We start from the raw sequence: 23,169 nt of genomic DNA, 5'->3' as shown, positions 1-23,169 counted from the left end.
TTTTTGTGTGCTTAGGTTCGATACATTGGTTTCGTGTATTCTTCCCGGCAACTGACCGTTGTAAGTGAGGTTTTAATCTCTTTCCTTATATAAGAGAGAAGGATTTATTGTATCTAAGTGTGCAATAAAGAAATAATAGCTAAACGCCACAAAGGGCGACCAAGTATAATACTCACCATGTGTTTGAAATACAATCCATTCAAAGACGAGTGATAGGCGGAAGTAAGAATAATCTGCTGGGTAGTCTGGTGGGAGGTTACCCGCCGCTGTGTGTTCACACAAGTCTGCTTTTTACAGATTGGTGCGTGGATGGTGTGGAAAGGTTGGACAACATCGGCTGATGCAGTGAAGACGGACTACGTCCTGGAGTGGCCTGTGGTGACTCATTGGTGTTCCGGACTTTGGGAGCAGGCTGCAACAACGGCTGTCGGCTACGGGAGCCCCAAGTGGCAGCGGATCTTCTTCTTTTGGTAAACAGCCGCTATACGTTGTCCCTGGTGGCCTATTGTAACGGACACTTTGTGGGGTGAATCCCCAAGATAGGAGGGTGGCGTATACGTCATATTGGCCACAGTGGCCACCAGAAGGCGCAGGGTCCGTGAAGTACAGTTTGTCACCACCAGGTGGAGTTACGCCTGTAAGGCCTAGAGGGCGCTGCAAACAACTCATTTACATATCTACGACCAACGAATCGTGTGCTTCGCGACATCCATTTAAAGGGTCCCTGACCAGTCACCACGCCTTACCTTGGGTCTTTTGTTATTATTGAAGTACATACAGTCGCCATGAACCACGCGAGGTGTCACGAGTCAACGGTGAAGAAAGCAATTAAAACCATGGCCATGAAAATTGGTTCCGGTTTTCCCCCTCAACTCGGCAGATCTCTAGCCTGCTGCAAGTGTTCTTCGATGCAGGCTTCCATGGTGTGACGTCGAGACGTACTTGACTGCACTCTCGTCACAGCGAACCCAACGCAGGGAAAATTACTCTCGCACCCATTCGTGTTTGTTGTGTTTGTTACTCTGACGAAATAGCTGCCGAAGGGAGCGATCTTCTCGACAACCTATCTTCGAAGGAAAGGCAAATTTTGTTACGGGCGGCGGAATTTGGAAGCCTCGCCTTCGAAACGTCGCCGGCTCCGCGAGCTCAACGGGACGAACATGTTGACGCGGCAGCGTGCGGGAGCAGCAGCCGCCTGAATTCCACAGATTGGTAAATAATGGCTGGCAATTCATTATCATATAGCGCAAGAAACGGATGGTTCGTACCGCGACGGATTCTCTAAGCACCTCTCGATTACAGGTGCCGTTGTGGGTCATGCGTCGCCATGCCCACTGAAGAAGGGTGCCTCTGCTGTAAGGAGCTCCAGGGAACCGCTGAACCACTGAGCTTCTCGTGTATCACGGAGCACGAAGATTTCAAATTGTTATGCCTCAACCAAACCGTCCTTAAGGTGGCGCACTTTGAACTTCGGGGCCAGCGGGAACCGATGAGCGCACATATTCACAAGTAAGCATGATTCCAACTTTACGACTACGTTTGTTTCTGGTTATGATGTGTCCAATACCAAAGTGGCATTACATTTCTTTTTTCATTCTGTGTATTATTGCAGGAGATACCGATACACAGCATACCGCCAGTTCGCGAGGTGGGTGTGGCACAAGCTTGGAAAAAACAAGCGCATGGTGATTCCAGCTTGTGCTGTGAACACCATTCGCGAAGCCTTTCCATCAGAGTCAAGGACAGGCTTCAGATATGCAAGGTACTAAGCAAGGTGTGTACGTCGGTACAGTTTCTTGTCTAGCCAGTGTACCCTGCTGGGTACAGGGCAGTACCCAGGCGAAAATTTGAGCTGGGAAGCCAACTGGTACCAGTTCGTTCCCAGTTCGCACCAACTGGTGGTCAACTGGAACCAACTGGTACCAAACTGGTGGCAACTGGAAAGTAAACTGGTACCAGTTCAAGCTGGGCTGGTGGCAACTGGGCACTATGTGGTACCAGTTCAAGCTGGACTGGTTGCAACTGGGAAGTGAACAGGTACCAGTTCAAGCTGGGCTGGCGGTAACTGGAAAGCGAACTGGTACCAGTTCAAGCTGGACTGGCAGCATCTGGAAGTGAGGTGGTGCCAGTTCGAACTGGACCCGTTTACATATTTGGGAGGAAGTTTCGGTTTCAGTGCCAGGACAGGTTAATATGAAGATTGCAAGACGAAGTTATCAAAACGATCAGAAAGTAACTTTATTAGTAGAAATAATTATATTTCAATTTTTGGTAAAGTTCGTTAGTGTTAACGAAAGTTATTTTGGAACTCTTATATTTGTATTTTGTGCGTTCCTGCTCCCGCGTTGAATGATGCGTTTACTGTGCAACGGTCGCTTGCTTAGCAGCGTGCTTGTACAGCGATTTTTGCCCGTTATGTTCTTAGCGTGATGTGTGACATAGGCGTTGGTTTTATAATCTAAATGATTTGTCTGCAAGTTACGACAGTGCGACAGTACAATGAGCGCCAGCGGCTGGCGGGTGGGTGTTATAGGATTGCAGCTTGACTACAACTGTGGAGACCGCTTTATATCGTGAGTACTATATACTTAAGTGCTTTTCCGTTGTGCACCATTTAGAAATATTACTTCCATTAGAACCTCTTCCCTTTGTTCCGCGTCACATTCGTGGCACCTGCAAATGCATGGCGTTTTACGAGTAACATCCGGTTTATGTTAACGCTACCAGCAACTTTTTTCATTCATGATTTTGTTTTTGCTTTTTTTTTTCGTTCATTCTCGTTGTTTAGATCCTTCACACCACGGATGTTGTCGAACTAGCGTAGTGCGCCAGAGTAGTACTCATTGCCCCCGAAAGCTGGCGAATCTCTTAGTTGAAAGGTCCAACTACTGCACAACGAAAATGTTGAAAGATTCGCGTACTTTCCGGGGCCACGACCGCTCAGATTGAGTGACTGTCCAGGCACACACTACAATTACATGTTGTAATTGAATGCATATTCACTTGTGCCCTTTCAACTTTCCAGAAACCTTAAGCTGCTGGGGCTCAAAGGAAAATATCGATCCATTATGTGCTATTAAGAACATCTCAAATACTTTGTTGAATGATTCAAGATGTCCACAAGGCAGTCAAGCAAGGGACCAATCAACCATGAAGTATTATCTATTCCATGTAACTCTAGTTCATCTACTGCTATAATTTAATTACATTATAGTTACACTACATGTACATTGAAATATGTGTAATGTTTGACTACAAATAAAATACAATTTTGCATTGCAGTTCTTTGGATCTGCCGTTGCTGGGAGCAGCAATCCTACAAAGGGGCACCGGTTACATACAAGCTAACCTCTGTCCGAACAGGCCGCTCTAAGTGAAGGCACTTCAACCGGTCCCAGCTCAACAATGAGGTTGCAACCAGTTCCAGTCGAGACTGCGACTGGTTAGAATTCAGTTGGGCCAACTGGTACCAGTTGAGACTGGGACCGGCCAGAAACCAGTTGGGCCAACTGGTACCAGTTGATCGAACTGGTCCCTGTTCGATAACACAGCTCACCCAGTCCCAGTTGAACTGGTCCAGTTGCAACTGGGACTGGGCGAACTGTGTTATCGAACAGGGACCAGTTCGATCAACTGGTACCAGTTGGCCCAACTGGTTTCTGGCCGGTCCTAGTCTCAACTGGTACCAGTTGGCACAACTGGTTTCTAACCGGTCCCAGTCTCAACTGGGACCGGTTCCAACTGGGACTGGGTGAACTGTGTTATCGAACAGGGACCAGTTGTCCCAACTGGTACCAGTTGATCTGGGACCGGCTGAACTGGTCCCTGTTCGATAACACAGTTCAACTGGTACCAGTTCAAAAAATTTTCGCCTGGGTAATCAAAGGCATTGTTGATGTTTGTAACGTGTCGTACTGTAAAACCCTTAAATTTCGCGCTCCTTATTTTTCGCGAATGGGCCATTGGGGTAGTTTCACGACCGCTGAATTTCGCGAATTTCGTATTTTTCACTGTGTATCTTGTGTACATTAAAATTTTCGCGAAGTTCTTCAATTTGCGAAATTAGCAAAAATTAATGGCGCGCGGAAATAAAGGGTTTTACAGGAAGTGCTGCATTGCACAAAAGATTAGCCGGTGTCAAGATACTAATTCCTGACAGTATGCTCCCAACCAGGCACTAAAACTGGAACAAGACCACCACGTGATGACACTGGATGATGGACTGCTACAAGTGTGCTGCAGTCATGGCAAGAACTGTTTGCAGTGTGCTCGTAAAGCAGTGTTGGGGATTGGACTGGTACAAATTGGACTCAAATCTGAACAGGAATGATGGTAGAGCAAAATGAACTTGGGGCTGGATTTAAAATTGCAATGACAATTATTTTAGGTACTAGCAATTCGGTAGAGAGTACGGATTGCTTACGCTGGAAGGGACATTAAGCCGTGTGTGAGATTTCACGTGCGTTAAAGAACCCTGAGGTGGGCAAAATTAATCCACAGACTGACCACTGTGGTGTCGCTCATGATCATAGTTGTCTCGCGGTGTAAACCCCGAATTATTATTATTTTAGCTACCAGGAGGGTACGGATGGCTTAGGCGCGGAATGTTGATAACAGAATGCCATCCCGCCCGAGGTTTGAACCTTGTCGAGCAGGCTAGCAATTCGGTGGCTGGTAGGGGTTCTTTACACATGACGTGTCCAGGAGGGATGCTAAATGCTGTTTCCAGTGTGCATACACACACACGCTATAATAAAGGAAACCTCAGGTGGGCAAAATTAATTCACAGACGTGCTATGGCGTCACTGATAGTCATAGTTGTCCCGTGGTGTGAAACCCAAATTATTATAATTTTACAGAACGCAGTCTGCGAAGGTCTGTTCGCATGTTAAAAACTGGCACGAGGGCGAAATTATCCACTGGTTGACCACTGTCGTGAAGCTCATGATCATGGTTGTCATGCGATGTAAAGCCACAAAATAGTTAGAAATTGATGGAACCCAATAGCAGGAAAGCAGTAGTCAGCGAGACCACGTTGAGAGCTTTCATTTGCTAAATGAACTCGGAAGCCGCAATTTTAAAATTAGGACTTCAGTCATATGTGCAGATTCATATCCTCAACACTGCTCTTGGATGTGTGGCCAAAGCATGTGTCCCCAATCTACTCAATCTCTGGCGAGGCAGTGAGCATCATAAAAGTACAACATGAAGACTCTACAACAACCAGATGCTTCAATCCACGTTGTTGGTGCATCTTCCATGGGCACGCAACTGATTACAGATGTGGCTGATTGCAGTGCTTTGCCAGACTGCAGTTATGGGACAACAGTGACAAAAATAAAAGGTTCCTTTGAATGAAACGCAGAGTGCAACTGTGTGTAGGTGTGACTGGGTGCAGTGATACAGTACTATTTCACGTTAGAACGCTTATGCAGACCATCAAGGACTTGCTCGTTAATAAGTAGGCCTTCTCCAGCCTGAAGAAGCACTTCTATGCCCACAGCTCCATGTCATGCTCATTCACGCAAGATGTGGATTGACATACAAAGTAAATTGTGGTGTACTGCTTGCCTATTACGCCAGCTTGTTTCTTCATTATCTACCTTTGCCCACGTGTATGCCCGACTAATATGAAAATGATACATAAAGCAGACTTCATACATTCAAACATGCAAAACCTCTCAACTGGCTTATCACCTATTTGTTCAGGCAGGTAACAAGTACAACAAAGGAAGGCAAACGTAATTTTTCATTTTATGATGGTGAGAAGAAAAGGGCCAGGTATGGTTTGTGCCACAAACTTCGTGTCACATAACACCTAACTCCATGGCCATGGTGTATTGTAATAGCACATTACAGGAAATGCACAAAATGAACACAGGTGCATCAGACCATGTCCAAATATCCACAAGAATTTTATACAAAATGAAGTATTAGTGATTACAAGGTACAGCCGCCTTCTCGCATGTAACAACAAAAGTGAAGCCCATCATCTTTGATGATGATGATGATAATTGGAGGTTTTTGGCGCAAAAGCGACTGAGACCATAGAGCGCCAAAAACTATGGTTGTAAATGACTCAACTTAGAAGTAAAAGTAAAAATGATGGAATTAAGAGAGAGAAGCAAATCTAGACATAGAAGTGGATATAAAAAATTTAGCTAAAAGTTACAAGTTCCTAAGCATTCCTATATCTCTAAAGAAACTCAAAATGTTCTCGAAAGGAACAAAAGGCTCATCACCCAGCAGAAGAGTTGGGTGAAGAGGTAAAAAGTACTTGTAGCACTCAGTAAAGTGACGATTTCGATGAGGTTGGTGTTTTGGACACGATATCAAAATATGTACAATAGAAATGGGCTCGTCACAGAGAGTGCACTGTGGCGGCTCCTCCCCACGAAGTAGAAAGCCGTGTGATAGGTAAGTGTGTCCAATTCTGAGCCTGTGCCACAGGACATCACAGATGCGGTGTTCCAATGTGTGCGTGTGATGACTGATGTGTGGCTTTATCAGGTGAAGTTTGTTCTGTGTTTGTGAATCCCAGAATTCTTGCCATTTTGCGTTAATGGCGCATTTTAGCACCCGTCTGAAGTCGTGAAAGGGCATGTCAAATGGACTGATGTCTAAGGTAAGGGCTGCTGAAGCAGCTCGATCTGCCTGCTCGTTTCCTGGGATACCCATATGGCTGGGCACCCAGCAAAACGTTAGTCTGTAACCTCTATTTATGACTCTACTTACCAAGGAAAGCGCTCTCTTAACCAACAGATTCTTGGTTCTCTGCAGACTGTGCAGGGCGTGTAGACAGCTCAGAGAATCTGTGTAGATTACAGCAGATGTAATGCTAGTTTGCAAGATAAAATTGAGGGCTAAGATAATTGCGTACACTTCGGCCGTAAAAATAGATTCGACTGGATTTAGGCGATGCGACCTTGTCACTGCTGCAGAGACCATGGCACACGAAACGCTGCTAGAGGTTCGTGATCCATCTGTGTATATTTCCACGTGATCCCCAAAGGAGTGTTTCAATTCCTCAAACTCCTGTTGAAAAACCAGGGGCAAAGTAGCCTTCTTGTCATACTTTGTTAGGGAATAATTGTAGCCAGGTTTTGGCTGCCACGGGGGAACTTCCAGTCCGGATTCTAAGATCCAGGAATCCCGACAAGAGAAATCATAGAGTTCTTGATAGTGTGATACCCTCATGCTGAACGGACGTACAACTGATGATCTACTTATGAAAAGTCGACAAAACTGTGTGCCCTGGACACAAGACAATGCAGGGTGTTGATGATAGCTTTTAATTTTAAGGGCGTAGAGAATACTGAGGTAGCAACGACGTCTCTCCAAAGACCATTCGTTGCACTCTACGTACAAACTCTCCACTGGTGAGGTTCAGAAAGCTCCAAGAGCTAACCGTAGCCCTTGATGATGTATAGGGTCAATTAATTTAAGGACAGACGGTCGAGCGGAACCATATACTACAGAACCGTAGTTCATCTTGGACCTAATTACTGAGATGTATATTTTGTACAGCATATCTCTGTCTGCTCCCCAGGTCTTGTGTGATATAACTTTCATCAAAGCCAACGATTTCATACATTTTGTCTTCAGTTCTTTGATGTGTGGCAAGAAAGTGAGTTTTTTGTCAAAGACCATTCCCAGGAATTTGTGTTCGTCCTGGACTGCAAGGTCCCGACCATTTATGGACAGTGTTGGGCTTGGAAGTAGTCCTCTTTTCCTGGAAAATAGGACACACACAGTCTTTTCTGGGGAGAATTTAAATCCATTTTGGTCAGCCCATGCGACAAGTCTGTTTATCGTTAGCTGGAGCTGCCTCTCACATGTATTCAAATTTGTCGAGGAGTAGGAGATTTGCACATCGTCGACGTACAGCGAGTAAGACACAGAAGGAAGAATTGCGGTAGCTATTGAATTCATTTTCACAATAAAAAGAGTCACACTCAGAACTGAACCCTCCGGTACTCCGTTCTCCTGAACAAATGGCCTTGACAGGGTAGAACCCAACTGTACCCTGAAGGTTCTCCCGTGAAGAAAATTTACGACACAACGTAAAAGTCGGCCTCTTATGCCTAAGGAATGCAAATCTCGTATGATACCATACCGCCATGCAGTATCATACGCTTTTTCTAGATCAAAAAATACCGAGACACAGTGACTCCGCCTGACAAATGCCTCTCTGATTGCGGTTTCCAAGCGGACAAGATGGTCTGTAGTAGAACGCGCAGCTCGAAAACCGCATTGATTATTGTCTAGGCAGTTATTCACTTCGAGGTAATACACCAGCCTGTTATTGACCATTCTCTCAAAAGTTTTTCCAATACAACTAGTGAGAGCAATGGGCCTATAGCTTGTAGGGTTTGATGGGTCCTTTCCTGGTTTCAGGAGAGGAATTACTGTAGCGACCTTCCATGCTGACGGCATTTGCCCACTACCCCAGACGTCATTGAAAAACTTGAGCAAACCTTCTTTGGATTTTTCTGATAAATGGACAAGCATGGAGCAGGTGATTCGATCTGGGCCCGGAGCACTAACATTTACTGATGATAGTGCCTGCAGGAGCTCACGGGCAGTGAAAGGTTGGTTATATGCACAGTTCTCATCTCCCGTTGTTGTGACAGTTCGCTGTTCTTCACGTCGCTTGACACTTAAGAATTTGTCTGTGTAATGGGAGGAATTTGATATATTGTGAAAGTGCTGACCCAATACATCAGCTTGTTCATTTAGGCTCTGGCATGGAATTCCATTTACCTCAAGCAGAGGGACAGAAAAACTTCTGTACTCTCCTTTGATCTTTCTGATTCTGTCCCACACTATCTTTGATGGGGTCTTGTGCGTTAAAGACGAGACAAAATTGCGCCAGGAGGACCGTTTGGCCTGGCGCCGTGTCCACCTTGCCTTAGCACGTGCCTTTTTGAAAGTTAAGAGGTTCTGTGCTGTGGGATACCTACGAAAGACACCCTAAGCGCGATTTTGTTGCTTCCGTGTGTCCTCACAGTCCTTTGTCCACCACGGCTTTGGATGCCTTGGTAGACGGGAGGAGGTCTGCGGGATACTCTGAACAGCAGCTTCCAACATAACATTGGTAATAAAATTATTGGTGTCGTCGATCGACATTCCATTAAAAGATACTGGAGTGAACTCTGATTGTTCTTTGAATAAACTCCAGTTGGCTTCTCGGAGCTTCCAGCGAGGCTGACGTGTTGTTATTGTGCTTGTACTTGAAACATACGTCAACTTCACTGGGAAGTGATCACTGCCCATCGGATTTGTCATCGCTGCCCACGCAATGTCTAGGAACAGCGATGGGCTGCAAAAGGACAAGTCAATGGCGGAGCAAGATTGTGTGGCTGTATGGAGGTATGTTGGTGAACCTGTGTTAAGAAGACATATGGGTCGAGCAAGTAAGATCCTCTCTAACATTTTCCCCCGACTATCGACTTTAGCGCTCCCCCAAAGATAGTTGTGTGCATTAAAGTCTCCCAAGACAATGAAAGGAGGTGGGAGTTGCTCTAATACTTTCTCAATGTCCGCTTGTACTATTCTTTCTGAAGGAGGGAGGTACACAGAACAGACAGTTACAAGTTTGTTTAGACAGATTTGGACTGCAACAGCTTCTAGCTCACTTGCAACAGATATTTCTTTAGCCGGAAGTGACCGTGGTACGATCACAGCCACACCGCCAGCTGTTCGTGCGTTGTTCATGCGGTCTTTCCTAAACATGTTATAGTGCCTGAGGGGATTCATGTTTTGTGCACTCAGATAGGTTTCTTGTAGGCATGCACAAATAGTGTTATTCTTGTCTAGAATGTCCTTAATATCTTCTAAATTGGAATAGAATCCTCGACAATTCCACTGCCAGATAACCTGGTCCATAGCAGGGAAAAGGACGGGCAAAAGAAATAGAAGCGCATAACACTGAACAGTACCTCGGATGTGTGCGGACATTGACTGTCTTCTCATGTTTGTATTGTGGTTAAGGGGGCTGTACTCTAGGTGCAGGTACCTTTTGCTGATCTTTGGGTTTTGTACCCCTGCCTCTGCCCTTTTCCCTTTTCTCCATAGCCTGGGAAAAAGAAGGAAGACTCGACGACGACTTCTGCGACGCGCAGTCATCGTCGTCGACGTCCATACTATGGCTTGCATTTAGAGGCGAGCACTGAGTGCTGTCCTCCCAGATGGAGACGTTGCCAGCAGCCTCTACGGAAGCTGTTGCCACCTCGTTAGTACTACCAGCCACTTGGCTGGCAGCAGATACTGGAGGAGGGGACATTTCCATGTCCTTCTCCTTTTGTTGGGGAGCGTGGAGTGGAGGCCCAACGGTTTGGGTCTCCACGGACACTCTGAGGGGCGCCACTGCCCTGCGCACCACCTCAGAGAAAGAACCTTTCTTCTGGAACTCTAGTTGGGCCTTAGCTGCTTTGTATGAGATGTTCTGTTCCGTTCTAATCTTGAGGACTTGTTTTTCGTCTTGCCATCGAGGGCAGGACCTGGAATATACTGGGTGCCCACCCTGGCTGTTCACACATTTGAAGTCATTCTGACAGGTTTCTGACATATGATCCTTTCCAGAGCATTTCGGGCATGTCGACTGTCCCCGACAAGTCTGCGAGCTATGCCCAAAGCGCTGGCATTTGAAACAGCGCTTCGGGTTGGGAATGAAAGGTCTAACGTGACAGTTGAGATAGCCGGCTTTTATGGTCGATGGGAGTGTGTGACGCTTGAAGGAAAGGATTACATGTTCAGTGGGAATCTCTTTGCCCTCTCTGCGCATGGTTATTCTTTTTGCAGAAACAACACCCTCTTCCGTCAAACCGTCCTCAATCTCAGACTCTGAACAGTCCAGCAGCTCGTCTTGGGAGATCACGCCCTTCACTGTGTTTAGTGTTCTGTGAGGCGTTACCGTCACAGGTATATCGCCAATCTGTTTCAGTGACTCTAAAGCTGTACTCTGCTGCTTGGTTTGAACCTCAATCTGGATATCCCCTGTACGAAGTTTCCTGGCCTGATACGACTTCCCTATTGCTTGTTCGATAACTTTGGCTGTCACAAATGGTGATAACTTGCCTAAAGTACCAGTGTCATTTTCAGCATGAATTATCAAAAACTTTGGAAACCACGTTTCCGCAGGTGTTTCTAAAAAATCCACTACTCGTCCTTCGGTGCGGAACCGTTTTCGGTCCCGATCGTTTCTTTTGGGGTTACGTGATGCCATAAAATAATACACAATGTTCTGTGCAAATGCCCTGTCGTTCACCACGGAACCCAACCACGGGATCGCGCTCCACGCGATAACAGGTACGTTCGCACTATACCCAAGTGCAGCTTCGCAAGAGGTGAAAGAACTGCACACGGTTGACCCTTGCCGCCAAAGAAGGTGAAATAAGAAAGAAGAAGAGAGGAGAGTGCAGAAAGAAAAAGTAGTGAAAAGTAGATGGCGACTAGCTGAATAGTCCGGGACGGGCCTTCCAGGACCACCCGACTATGGGAAGCAGGGGCCAAAGCAGTGTGTTGTTTTCCCGGAGGGGCCCCGAAGGGTCCAAACCAACCTCCGAGTCTCAAGGATTCAAGACTCAAGACTCAGAAGACTCAACTGCAAGGATCCCCGTTTCCCCAGACACGGGAAAGCCACGCACAGCTATACGTGGGGGTCTCTCTCCTGCGGCGACCCAGCCGTGAGTACAGGAGGGGGCTACTGCGGCTGCTGCCGGGCGATGGGGGCGCCAAGTTCCCGACGCCGGGCCCATCATCTTTGTCACCACTATTGCGACATCATATGTGGCAGATTTCACAAAAATGCTACAATGAAACGTAATGAGTGTGCAAAATTATTACGTGCCAGGCTTGTACATACTGAGTAACTACATTACTTTTCACCAATTACTTTGATCAGTATGTTATTAGGGCTTCAGGAGATTAGTTTTTCCAGTTTTTGTGCTCCTAAGAGACCTTGGTAAAATTTTGAGTGAACGATTAAACTTTGATAGAGGATTGACTCTGCAGAAAGCATTTTCCGCAGACTCAGCACAGTGACTTGTGATTCTAAAGTGCATTTTGAGTTTCTTTTCTGTTAAGTAGGCCAGTAAGATGCACCATGCGAAGTAATTTCCACCACAGATTCATAATTATCGCAGAAACTGAACTTAAAATACGCCGCAAAAAGCGACCATGCGCAACGGTGGTGAAGAGCAGTACCAGCCTGTGATCTGCCTGGAACCTCGCACTGACGCTATAAGGAGAAGGCTCGCTGATTGGCCTAGAGAAATGTTGTCTGCTACTCGGCTGTTCGGGGTTCTGATAAAGCCTTTCTCCTTGCTCTGTGATGCTTCGGCCGCTCCATCTATCCCCAATTCTCCGGGAGAATTGGCAGAACAGGTTTACTCATCATTACCTCCTCATCCTCGTTATAGTTGGAGTGGCGAGTTAAGGATGAACGCGCGGAGCTATGTTTATGTGAGTTTTTTTTTCTGGGAAACAAATGGCACACATAAAAACCTTTTGCACTTTTCGGTATAGTGGCACACACACTTTCATCAGATGTCTTAATCTGAAATTTTTTTTGATGGCCCTCTGTACTCCTGTAATGCCGATGAACCCGGCATCTAGCAATAACTTCATCAAATTATGATACATTTTATCCTTCCCTCTATTTCCCTACTCCCTTCCCTTCTGCTGCTGGCTGTCCACCTGTCCCCATCTATCTGCCGCTAATGACCATAGTTGCTTCGCAGCATCTTACAGTGAAGTAAAGAAAAAAACAAAAAGCAGACGTAGTCATGTCATGAGGTGCTGCCAGTGCCAGCTCATATCTGTTGGCCAAGCCATCACTGGGGATGCTGCACGAATCTGCTCTTGCGGGCCTCAATGATGTCCTCCCGGCGTTGTCGTGGGTAGGTGTCAGAGGTCATTGGTGGGGTGGCAAGTGGGGTTGCTTCCTCAAGTGCTGCTTTAAATGAAGGTAGGGAGGAGCATCTTAGAAGTGTCTCGTCGAGGAGGATGTCAACATAACCTGTGAATAAGCACAAAATTCCACATGTTCACAAGTGAGTTGCTGTTATACAGAACACACCAGCGAGGTGCTAGTGCCTTGGGCATCGCATACTCACTGAATGTTGCATCCTCCTTCACTGGGCATGCAATGATGTGCCCTCCCCTGCCTTTTGGCACCTTCAGTTTCCAACGCTCTTCAGCAGTCAAAGTCTGTGCTTGTTTGCGGCAGGAATTTTCATTGAAGTGGAGAATGGCGAGGGATGTTCTGACGCAGAAAGTGTTATTCACAGTTAACAATATATTTTTATATTGGATAGGCACATGAAGAGAACTACAGTAGACTGTCGTTAATTCAAACTTGAGGGGACCAGCACTTTTTAGCCTGAATTATCAGAAGTTTGAATTATCAGAAATCCACCAAGATATATACCGCATGTCCGACGAAAATCTCTGCAGCTCATTGTACGCATAGATCGATAAACGAAAAACAGAGGCGACAACTGTGGTACTTGAGTTAGAAACCGGTTCTACTCGTGGTGTAGAACCTGTTTCTGAGTCAAGTACAACTAACAGCACCTCAGTTTTCCGTTTATCGATTTATCTGTACAATGGGCTGCAGAGATTTTCGTCGGTCACGCGGTATATTCGTACCATCCTTTGTGCTGCCAGTCACTGATACAAATCACACAAAGTGCATCTATAAGCACTTAGGTGCAAAATATGATAATAACCAATGAACGGCTTCCCTGCTTCTCTCATTTGTTTTGCGTATCGTGAAGCCTCTGTCCGCCGTAGCAACTATGAATGTAATTGTGAACAGTGGCCTCTGTTTATGAATTTACTGCATCTCTTGACACTTTTTTATATTTGACTTTTGCACTGGTAAACAGATTTTTTTTTTTGTTGTTGCTGAACAAAACAATTATGCAAGCGTAAAATTATCACCACTTTTGCTTAATCAATGCATCAGAAGTGCGCCTGTAAGGTTGGCTTCCCGCAAGTCACTTGTATTACGTGAAGCCTACTTTACAGGCAGAACAACTGCAGAAATACTCGAAAATTATTCGAATTTCCGAATATCGCTATTCGACTTCGATTCGGCAGAGCAGTGGTCTTCGGTGTCACCTGCCTTAGAGGCCACAAACTGCAAATTAACCGAAGGCACGGTTCGAATGAAGCGGATACGAAATGTATTAAAGACATACTAGGCCAAACAAAAATTTGGATTTTGTTTGAATTAACTCAAGTCTACTGTACTTTGATTAACACTGAGAAACTTTTGTGTATCCCCAAAATGACTAGCAACATAAGATGTAATTTTTCCCTGCAGCCACTATGGCAGCAGGGAAAAATTACATCTATGTTGGTAGTCATAAGCTTGTTTTTGCAATGAGCATTGCCTATTTAAGACCCAGTGAACAAATAATGCGTTAATACGTACCGCTCCAACATTCCTTCAGGGGAAAATGCCGTTGACTTTGGTGCGAAGTTGTTGAGCACGCTATGGAAACTTTCTAGGCCATATGTCTGCGTGGCAGGGGACAGTTGGGGTATATCTTTCAGCAGGAGGGGAGCAGTAACAATGGCCTTGAACTTTGCATGTGCTACAGATCCTGCAAGAAGCACAAGTCCACGAGGGTTAGAGACACAAATTTACTACTTGGACTCAATGTTTCACTCCTTTTCTGTATACACCATGATTTTCATGGTGTATATTTACTCTGTTGTAAAATTCATTCAATAACTCAAATTACAGCTGTACCCAAGCAAACAGTGGATACTGGGGAGGTTTGAGTTAATGAGGGTGTAAGTTTCATCCTTTATTGTAGCAGCTTGTGTCATATGCCAATTCCTCCCCCTCCGAGAAAAAAAAAGAATGGAAATAATTCTATTGACAGGGAACCACGAATGACAAGTCTTATAATGTGTACAGTACCAGGCTGAAGCCAGGCTGACTCCTGGTTGGGCTTGTGCAGACAACGTGGGTAGCTGGGGTCATGACCCTCATGGATGTTAGCCACGTGATTTACGGAGCTCTTCCACATGGCAGCCAGCAAGTCACCGTCACCACCACTCACAGCAGCGCACCAATATATATGGTTGACGGTGGCTGGTATCCACTGTTTGAGGTCCCTTGTGGCTACAGTGTTGCTGGAGGCTGAAAGCTTCTTCTTTATGCCTGTAGTCAGACATGGGTGCAAAATGCAGAAATATGTAGAAATTTAAACTGCACCAGCAAAGACAGCACCTCACTGAGAAAGGGTGTCTCATTGAAATGCTCAGGTCAGGCTTGCGGATTAATTGCTTTTCAGTTTGGATTGGGCGTAATATGTGTGGGACACCTGCCCTGTTTAGGAGCCACTGGTGTAGCTCAAGTACTGAAATGTGAATATGCAATCCCCCATAAAGAAGGGACCTGCATTTGATGCTGCATTTGTGAAGGGGGACACACAAAGGTCTGCTTAAGACCATTTCATACCACCATGTCACAATTAGTATGATAGCAAGGGCTTGTCATCTTGAGCTTAGCAAGCAATTCAGCAGTGGCCAGACATGACCCGTTAATGAGGCTCGTGGTTTTCTGCTGCAGCTAGTCTTACATTGTGCGGCACGGGTTCGCAAATTGTGCCGTTTTCGGTAGCAACAGCAAGAATGTGTGCCTGCTCAGGCATTTCTTATGGTTTGGTAGCCATGTACAGAGAAAACTTACAGCTGTTGCCTAGATTGTGCTACTTCTGATAGGGCAGGATGAGAGAGGACCAGTTCTTATTAAGGAACTGCCCAGTCAACACACTATTGTAAATTCAACGTAGAAAAAACGTTGTATCAACGAAATGAATATTGAATCGACGATGAAAGCAAACGTGAAATCATGATGTCAAATGTCCGCTCGAAAACATGTTAATTTAACAAGTGCCGATCGACGTAAATTTAACGTATATGAAATGCAGTTTATATGTGAATACAACGTACCAGACTGTACGACATGAGAGCATAAAATAAACAGCGCTTGACAACGTTTCTCCAACGCTGCCATGACGATAAAAATTACACGTTCAGTGTAATTTTACATGTATTTTAGTATATCCCCTTAACACTTTGAATGTTCATTTAGACATCCCAAGTCTGGTATAAAAATAATTTCGCAGGAAAGTGGGAAATATAATCACTTTATTACCCAAAGCACATATGGCATAAGCGTTGACTTGAATTTGCTATAGCCCTCGTGTTTATCTTCTGCACTATTGGCTTGTGGTTGTGCTAGGACCTCTGCTTATCTGTACACGTAGGCACTTGGATGTTGCATCTGTAAAAAATCGTGTAGTGTCAACTGATGAGCTGTTCATGCCTGTGTCAAGACCACTTTGTGGTTATTTATGTTTGCAAATCACAGAGGTCCGTTTATATAGATCACGATCACAATATCACCACCTTATGTAAATAAGAAGGATCGTCGATGTTACTCACCAGTATAATTAGCTCGGGTCCTGCCTGCTAGCGACGCAACTGTAGCCTCTGGTCCCTTGTTGCCTTATGAACGGCTACCGATTTCATTGTTCCCTCGTGTTTTCCAATCGCTGGAACTCACCGGCCAAGTAGAAGTTCCGCCGTCAAAGAACACTGAGAAAAACGACACAGACATGATGCAGACATTTCGACGTTAGAGATTTTTCCGATTTACGCAGCAATCTTACCTGTAGCGCATTAGACGGTAAATGATTCCAAGCTTGCTGAAAGAGACACTTTCCGAGTCCTAAAAGGATATGTAAGATGGAAACTACAGTGAATCGACCACAAACTAAAAGTAGCACACCACGCTAATGTGCCTACAACCATAGCCAGGATCGTTTTCATTTTCATGAACTCGGTGGGCTGAATCCACTGGAAGAACAATAGAGTCTCAAACGAACGCTAATAAACAAAGACACCACGCCCGTTTACCTGTATAGACTGTGGCCGCATGTGGTGCATCCGTTACCTACGAGGGATACTCACTCAACCTGTGCTTGAGCTGTTCGCGCTGGAAATTACCGCACTCCTATCAGGACGCCGACATGTTCCTCTGCTCCATCCTCCAGCGGTGTCTCGAACAGTTTGAAATTAACCGCTGCAACGGGCGAGGGCATCACGTGATTCTCTCTTCTGCGCCTGACGAAAAAATACGCCTTCTGCGCAGATTTCTCCTGTGACCGGCTGGCCGGGCGCCATGGCGGTGGTACGGTGGTGTGGGGGTCTCAGCTGGCACGGGGGCAGAGTTAAGAAGATGGGGTGAAGGCGGATGGCGGAGAAAAGGGGGCTCAAACGCCCAAACTTTTATTCTTCTTCGAAATGAATAGAATTTGATTATGGGTAGGGTTTTCAAGATGCTCTGAATTTGATAAAATACCCGTCCTGGATTACTGGGTGAGCACTTACTGGCTGTCCATCAGCTGTAGGTTTCCGACGTATCGAATTACTACCATATTAATATTTTCTTTGTACGATCTTTTGCAATGTTAACAGTAGTAGAGTCACGCAAAAGCAACCACGGTAAAGCGCTGTTGAACGGCCTGCGCGGCGGATCCATTGTTTGAGCATGCTTTTTGCTAAAGGCATAAGGCAAAATTTTCGCAAAGGCAACGTTGTATATTCGACGTCTGTCCTTCTGTGACTTTCCATTACAGTTATCGACGCTGTTTTCACGTATGACAATCTACTGTTAATTTGTGTGCAACAAATCCACGTTATATTCACGTAAAAAATTTGACATGCTGAATTGACTACGTAATGTCAGCGCGGAATCAATGTTCGCATTTTGCGTTCTACATTGTTCAGCAATATTCAACGTTAATTCCTGCATTCTACCAACAATGTGTGTTGACTGGGTGGTTATGCATTTCATGAGGACTGAGCAGTTTCAATTTGTGCATCATGACTGTCTACCAAGCACCATGCACTAAAATTCAGAGAAAAAAAGAAAAATGAAAAGGAAAAGGCAAAACGATTACAGCTTGGCTGTTGCACACAAAGTATAATGACCTGATGAGCTCCAAGCAGCTTCGTAAAGTGGGCTTCCCCCAACGCTTGTGTGCAGGGGTCGAAGCCCACTTTACAGACGTTACAAATATGTTTAGTTAAACTTAAAAAAAAACATTGAAAGATGTTTAAAATGATGGTAAAAAATGTAGTAGGGTTGGAGAGATTGCATACAGTCTCTCCTTCTTCCAACAAACAAGGAAAATTTTAATGTTCATGCATGGCTGTAAATGACTAAGCCGGTGAAAATGGGTCTGATGCAGGCAGTTAAATAATGTTTGCTATTACACAGGGGTGCCACCGTGATTTTTTTCTGTCTGTGTGTGTGGGGGGGGGGGCAGAGGCAAGTCCCACTGAGCAATTCGGAACAGCAGTAAACTTTGGGCCTTACCCATTATAAAGCCTCATTTTTTCATAAAAATTTGTGGAATTGTGGGTCTGCCACAGAATGTGAGGTACAGCGTGGTGGAATTTTTTGTGATTGCACAATTCTTGGTATGGTAATGAGAAATGAGCCGAATTTTAGCACATTATGACATTTCTAGTCATTATAAATTTATATTTTAGTTCACACAGCAGAGAACTGGATGCGGTCTTCCTGAATTGATTGGGTTTTCTTGAACATTACTGGAATCCGTTCCCGATAGTATTTGCTAAAGCATGCTTCACCTCGTGCACATAGGCACTGTAGGAAGTCATCTTTATAGAATAGTTTCCAGCTGTTCTAGTCATACCTTTGCATCCAATGGATTCATTTTTTAAAATAATTTTGGTAATTTATACTTGTTTAGGAGTCATGAAGCATGAATTTAAACTGCTGGGTCTGTGCGTGACGTGTACCAGTGCTCATCCTGCTCATACAACCGAAACAGCAGGAGCACCATCTGGGTATTGGGAGGGGAACGGAACCAGCTGTATGTTTCCTCTGTCCAGATGAACTGATATTTGCAAGCACAGTGCTATTATTGCAAAACCATAAGGCATTTTGGACAAGCACTTATTTTTGCTTTTGCCGCAGAAAATTGCAGTATTTATGGAGTCCTGCTAAGGAACTCAAGGTCAAGGTTTGTCGCAGCAGAAAAAGAAGGGCCTTGCCCATTCATAAACGCCAAGTAATAATATGACCATAATGACCAAGTAATACAGAGTTCTTCATATTGTCCCCACCTTTCGACACATGCCACACGTCGAAATAGTGTTTGATGCCTGGCTTGGCGGTGCGCATGTACTTTTTTGTGGCCGGGTGCCGGTCAGTCGTCAGAGAGGCCACATGGACATGGTTGTCCTCCATAAACTTCAGTCCTCGCACAAGACCCTCCTTCTCCATATGGCTGCTAGCCTGCACTTCCGTGGACTGCAATCAAAGATATCAGCAGCTTTTTACAATAAGTAGTCTATTCCTACCATAATTTTTTTTACTCTAACTGTTAGCAATAGTGCGGGTCCAACACCAACAATAATCGTGGGAACTTAGTGAAGGCATCAAATTCATTGCATTGAATTGTACTTTGGCACAGTAAATATCCTGACCAGTCACTTGGTAATATGATGGTGGCTTTATACTTCTGGAGAATGAATAATGTGTTATGAACCCTGCTTGCCCTTTCAATCTTCAAAAGCTATGCTATCTCGAAAATTCAAGCAATGTGCTTTGTCGAAAAGATGATACGGCACATACCTCCTTCACCTGAACTTGTTCAAAGTGTATAATTTTGTTTAGCCTATCAGAGTAGAAGCTGTAAGTCAGGAACTTTGCGCTGTGGCCAGGCGAGTCACACCTGCCATCTGAGGCAAGAGAAGTGGGGTCGGTGCCCAGGTCCTCGAGGAGCCCCTGCTGTTGTTGTTTGTACACCTGCGGCAGAAATGCATTGCACTTTCGTTAATGGGTACTGTCCTGCACCACCACACGCAACACCCTACTTTGGAAAAATTTTAGTTCAATTACAGCTGCAGATTTCAGGGCAACTAAAGTTTAATAATTGGGTGTTTACGTCGCGAGACAACTGAGATCATGAGCGACGCCACAGCGGTCGGTCTGTGGATTGCTTTTGCCCACCTGAGGGTTCTTTAACGTGCGATGAAAGCTCATCACACGGCACCCCGTATTTAACGTCCCTTGCGGAAGACGGCGTGTCTAAGCAACTTGTACCCTGCCGCCAAGTTGCTGGCGTCCTCGGCCGGGTTCGAACCCGCGATCTCGGGATCAGAAGGCGAACACGCTACCGACTGAGCCACCGAGGCCGGTGCAACTAGAGTTTGAAAACACTCCTGGAAGACAAGAAATGTATGCACTACTGTCACTGCAAAATAGGATTAACAGCGCTTTGCACTCCGTGTACTAGAAATGTCACTCCTGCAGCTTACACCTAAGATAACTGGTGAAAATATATGGGAGTATATAAATTAGACATACTCAGGTGACAGGTGCCTAAGCTTTTTCTCCCATCACCTTGAGCATGGTCGGCTGTGGTGGCTTATTGTGGGAGCCGCAAAGTCCTATTTCCACCAAAATTAGTTTTTACTTCTGTGTTATTTAGTGACGTGTATTTGCGTTGGATGTTTGGTTTCTTTGAGGGTGAGTCCAAAGAAAAAGCCATCTCGAAATGATTGCAGATCCGTGGCATAGTGTTCCAACCACCTATATAGTGATCGCTTTTTGAAGATAAGGCTACATCGTTACCAAGACTCGTGACGACTGTCATTTTTGGAAGTTCACTTTCATCATTTTCATCTGTGTCACCCTCGTATGATGAACAACAAAAATGCTTGCATGCTTTTTATGCCAACTATTCATACCTTATTGACCGTAGGGAATAGGTATGCACCCTGATACCGGTAATACTGGCGGTCTGTGAGCACCTGGACACGCATTTGCCTCAGCATGCGTAAAGTGCAGGTGGGGCTCGAGCCGCTATACAGAAGTGCAGCAGAAAGCAAGGCATTCCCTGCTGCCTTTTTGCCTATGTGTGGCTGGCTCGTCCACTGAAAGGTGTGACCCTGGTGACACTCCGCCAGCACTGTCACCAGTGTTCCACTGGTCGTAAAGGAGCATCTGCAGGGCTGGAAGCACTCCCGGCATGTCTTGAACAGCTCGGTGAGGCAGCTCTCGAAAACAATGTATTTTGGCTCCTCGTAGAGCTTTGTCTCGCTTTGTGTCTCCCTGGAATGAGGTAACATTGCACATCCGTCACACAGGAAATAGCATGGTCATAACATTGCAGGAAATGGATAGTGACATTCACTGTTATGCAAAAATTAAACGTCAGAGAGGGACAGCATAATCTGCTGCTCACAACGTACTCTAAGGTGCTCCCATCCATTGAAGGGTAATATGTCCGGTCTCCTTCGTCGACCTCATCTTCACTGCCACCTGCCTCAGCTGGTGAAGAATGCAGGATCGGAGACTCTGGGCATGGTGGAAGCTCTTGTGAACGGGGACGCACTGGTGATGGTGTCAGAGGGGCTGCCATGGCAGGAGTGGCGTCATCCGTTTGCACAGCGGTCGACCTTAGAGCTACCAACCGCTCCAGCTCCATGTTGCATTGGGTGGCTGCACAGAAGATCGTACAGTGAAGCTTACAGTGGTGATTGTCATTGTTATTTGTTGGTGAAATAGAAAATATGTTTACACTCACAGGTGCTGACCAAGCCAGCAGATCTGAAGTCCGATGCTGTTGTCTGTGTAGCTACTCTTGTTCCCTTCCGTCTTGTACAACAAGCACCACATGATCCGAGGCACTTTTGGTACTAGAAATGTTGAAGAATTTTGTGGCTAGTGTGTATACATTGAAAAGCACTCCAGACTACCTGTGCATGTGATAAACGACTGCTACAATTGCGGTCAACACAGTGAAGTAAAAATGAAACGACAATAAAGTTGTGGTATACTTATGCTTATTCCATTTATGTCAGCTGTGATTGAAATTGTTTGTCACATATTTTGCCTGTGATCACTCTCAGTATTATTACCTCAGTTCCCTCATGTATACGTGCAGAGGGATCAGCCGGGACCTCTAGTGCTGCCGTTGCCCAGTGCTGTTTGGAGGTTGAAATTAGTGTTCAATGAAGAAAAAGAGTTTGTTGCTGTAGCTCGTTTACCTTAGTTGGAGATGCAGCTCCTGAGTAGCATGGGAGGTCATGGCTGGCAGATACCACTTCCTGTAATGGAATGAACAAGAACACATTATGTAATAACCAAAGGGGTACCCACGTGAAACTGGTCTGACTCTCAAATGGAACAATTTTTTTTATGTGCGGAGTGCCCCTGTCCTTGTTTCAGCCATCTTCCTTGCTCTGCCTGTCATTTTCCCCTCGACTTCAGCTCCCACCCTCTTGCTTACTGTCATGCACTTATCCTTCCATAGTTTATTTTCTCCCTCGAGAGGGGGAGATACTCCAGCAATATTGGGCCATGTGCAGACATATGCCAGCCACATGTATCAGAAACACAAAGTTTCACAAATTGTCACAGACCTCATGCTCAAGTGGGATTGCCAGATCGTAGTAGTCCATCTCGAGGTCAGAAGGACTTGCATCGCCTGCAGTTTCCTGTGGGCAGAAGGCAAACGTTTCATCATCACAAATGTTACGTATTCAAGTGCACAATGTGAAAGGATATGTGCTGCATACCTCATGTCCAACAGGAAGGTCCAGGTGGGAAAGTTCCACTAATGAGGCAGCTTGGCTAGTGGTAGTAGTCTAGACATACAGAGAACACACTTTATTACAAGCATTGCTTGTTTTGTCACATCAATTCAGTGCATTCCATGCGTACCTGATGAGACTCACGAGATGTGACCACTTCCGGCCAGTCAGCTTGAGAGTCTTCGACTTCCATGTGACGATCAGCCTGAGTATTGAGAACCATGAACAAAAAGACGACAAGGGTCTTTACCTATTCTTCATCTGACAAATAAGAGCTTATGTGCTACATTTTCCATGTTGTTCATTGTTCACCCTAGGGAAAACATAACAAGTCTGATGTTTCACCTAAAGTACAGTTAGAAGAACAGCATGACCTCCTTGGAAGTGTTCATCTGTATTAGCCTAAAAACCGAAACCTCCGTCGTCTATAAATTGCGTGTTTATAACACGGAGAACTATACTTTATGATTACTTTCATATGATCTGCTCTACGTCCGATGATTAGCT

At 45.3% G+C, this 23,169-nt stretch overlaps 2 protein-coding genes and 2 long non-coding RNA genes across 4 annotated transcripts; 1 reads left to right on the top strand and 3 right to left on the bottom strand.

Moving 5' to 3' along the window:
* The first annotated feature begins 2,115 nt into the window (after positions 1–2,115).
* LOC135374394 (uncharacterized) lies at positions 2,116–3,392 on the top strand. The gene is made up of 3 exons (XR_010416879.1): positions 2,116–2,573; positions 3,026–3,155; positions 3,283–3,392. It is a non-coding gene; the product is annotated as an uncharacterized LOC135374394 (long non-coding RNA).
* Positions 3,393–12,776: 9,384 nt separating this feature from the next.
* Positions 12,777–15,158, bottom strand: LOC135374365 (uncharacterized). Its single transcript, XM_064607356.1, has 4 exons — positions 14,939–15,158; positions 14,444–14,615; positions 13,119–13,267; positions 12,777–13,021 (listed from the first exon to the last, which is right to left on the bottom strand). The coding sequence occupies exons 1-4, from the start codon at positions 15,045–15,047 to the stop codon at positions 12,837–12,839; spliced, it is 615 nt and encodes a 204-aa protein (XP_064463426.1). The 5' UTR covers positions 15,048–15,158; the 3' UTR covers positions 12,777–12,836.
* Positions 15,159–16,263: 1,105 nt separating this feature from the next.
* LOC135374375 (uncharacterized) lies at positions 16,264–21,195 on the bottom strand. Its single transcript, XM_064607359.1, has 6 exons — positions 20,815–21,195; positions 19,697–19,870; positions 19,163–19,372; positions 16,834–16,884; positions 16,698–16,756; positions 16,264–16,309 (listed from the first exon to the last, which is right to left on the bottom strand). Exons 1-6 carry the CDS (start codon positions 21,193–21,195, stop codon positions 16,264–16,266), a joined length of 921 nt encoding a protein of 306 aa, XP_064463429.1.
* An 808-nt stretch (positions 21,196–22,003) lies between these two features.
* On the bottom strand, positions 22,004–22,562 carry LOC135374396 (uncharacterized). The gene is made up of 3 exons (XR_010416881.1): positions 22,492–22,562; positions 22,117–22,176; positions 22,004–22,053 (listed from the first exon to the last, which is right to left on the bottom strand). It is a non-coding gene; the product is annotated as an uncharacterized LOC135374396 (long non-coding RNA).
* Between the last annotated feature and the right edge of the window lie 607 nt (positions 22,563–23,169).

Source organism: Ornithodoros turicata, unplaced genomic scaffold, assembly GCF_037126465.1.
Source record: "Ornithodoros turicata isolate Travis unplaced genomic scaffold, ASM3712646v1 Chromosome55, whole genome shotgun sequence".
Classification (NCBI taxonomy): Eukaryota; Metazoa; Arthropoda; class Arachnida; order Ixodida; family Argasidae; genus Ornithodoros; species Ornithodoros turicata.
This window is presented reverse-complemented; position numbering and strand designations above follow the sequence as displayed.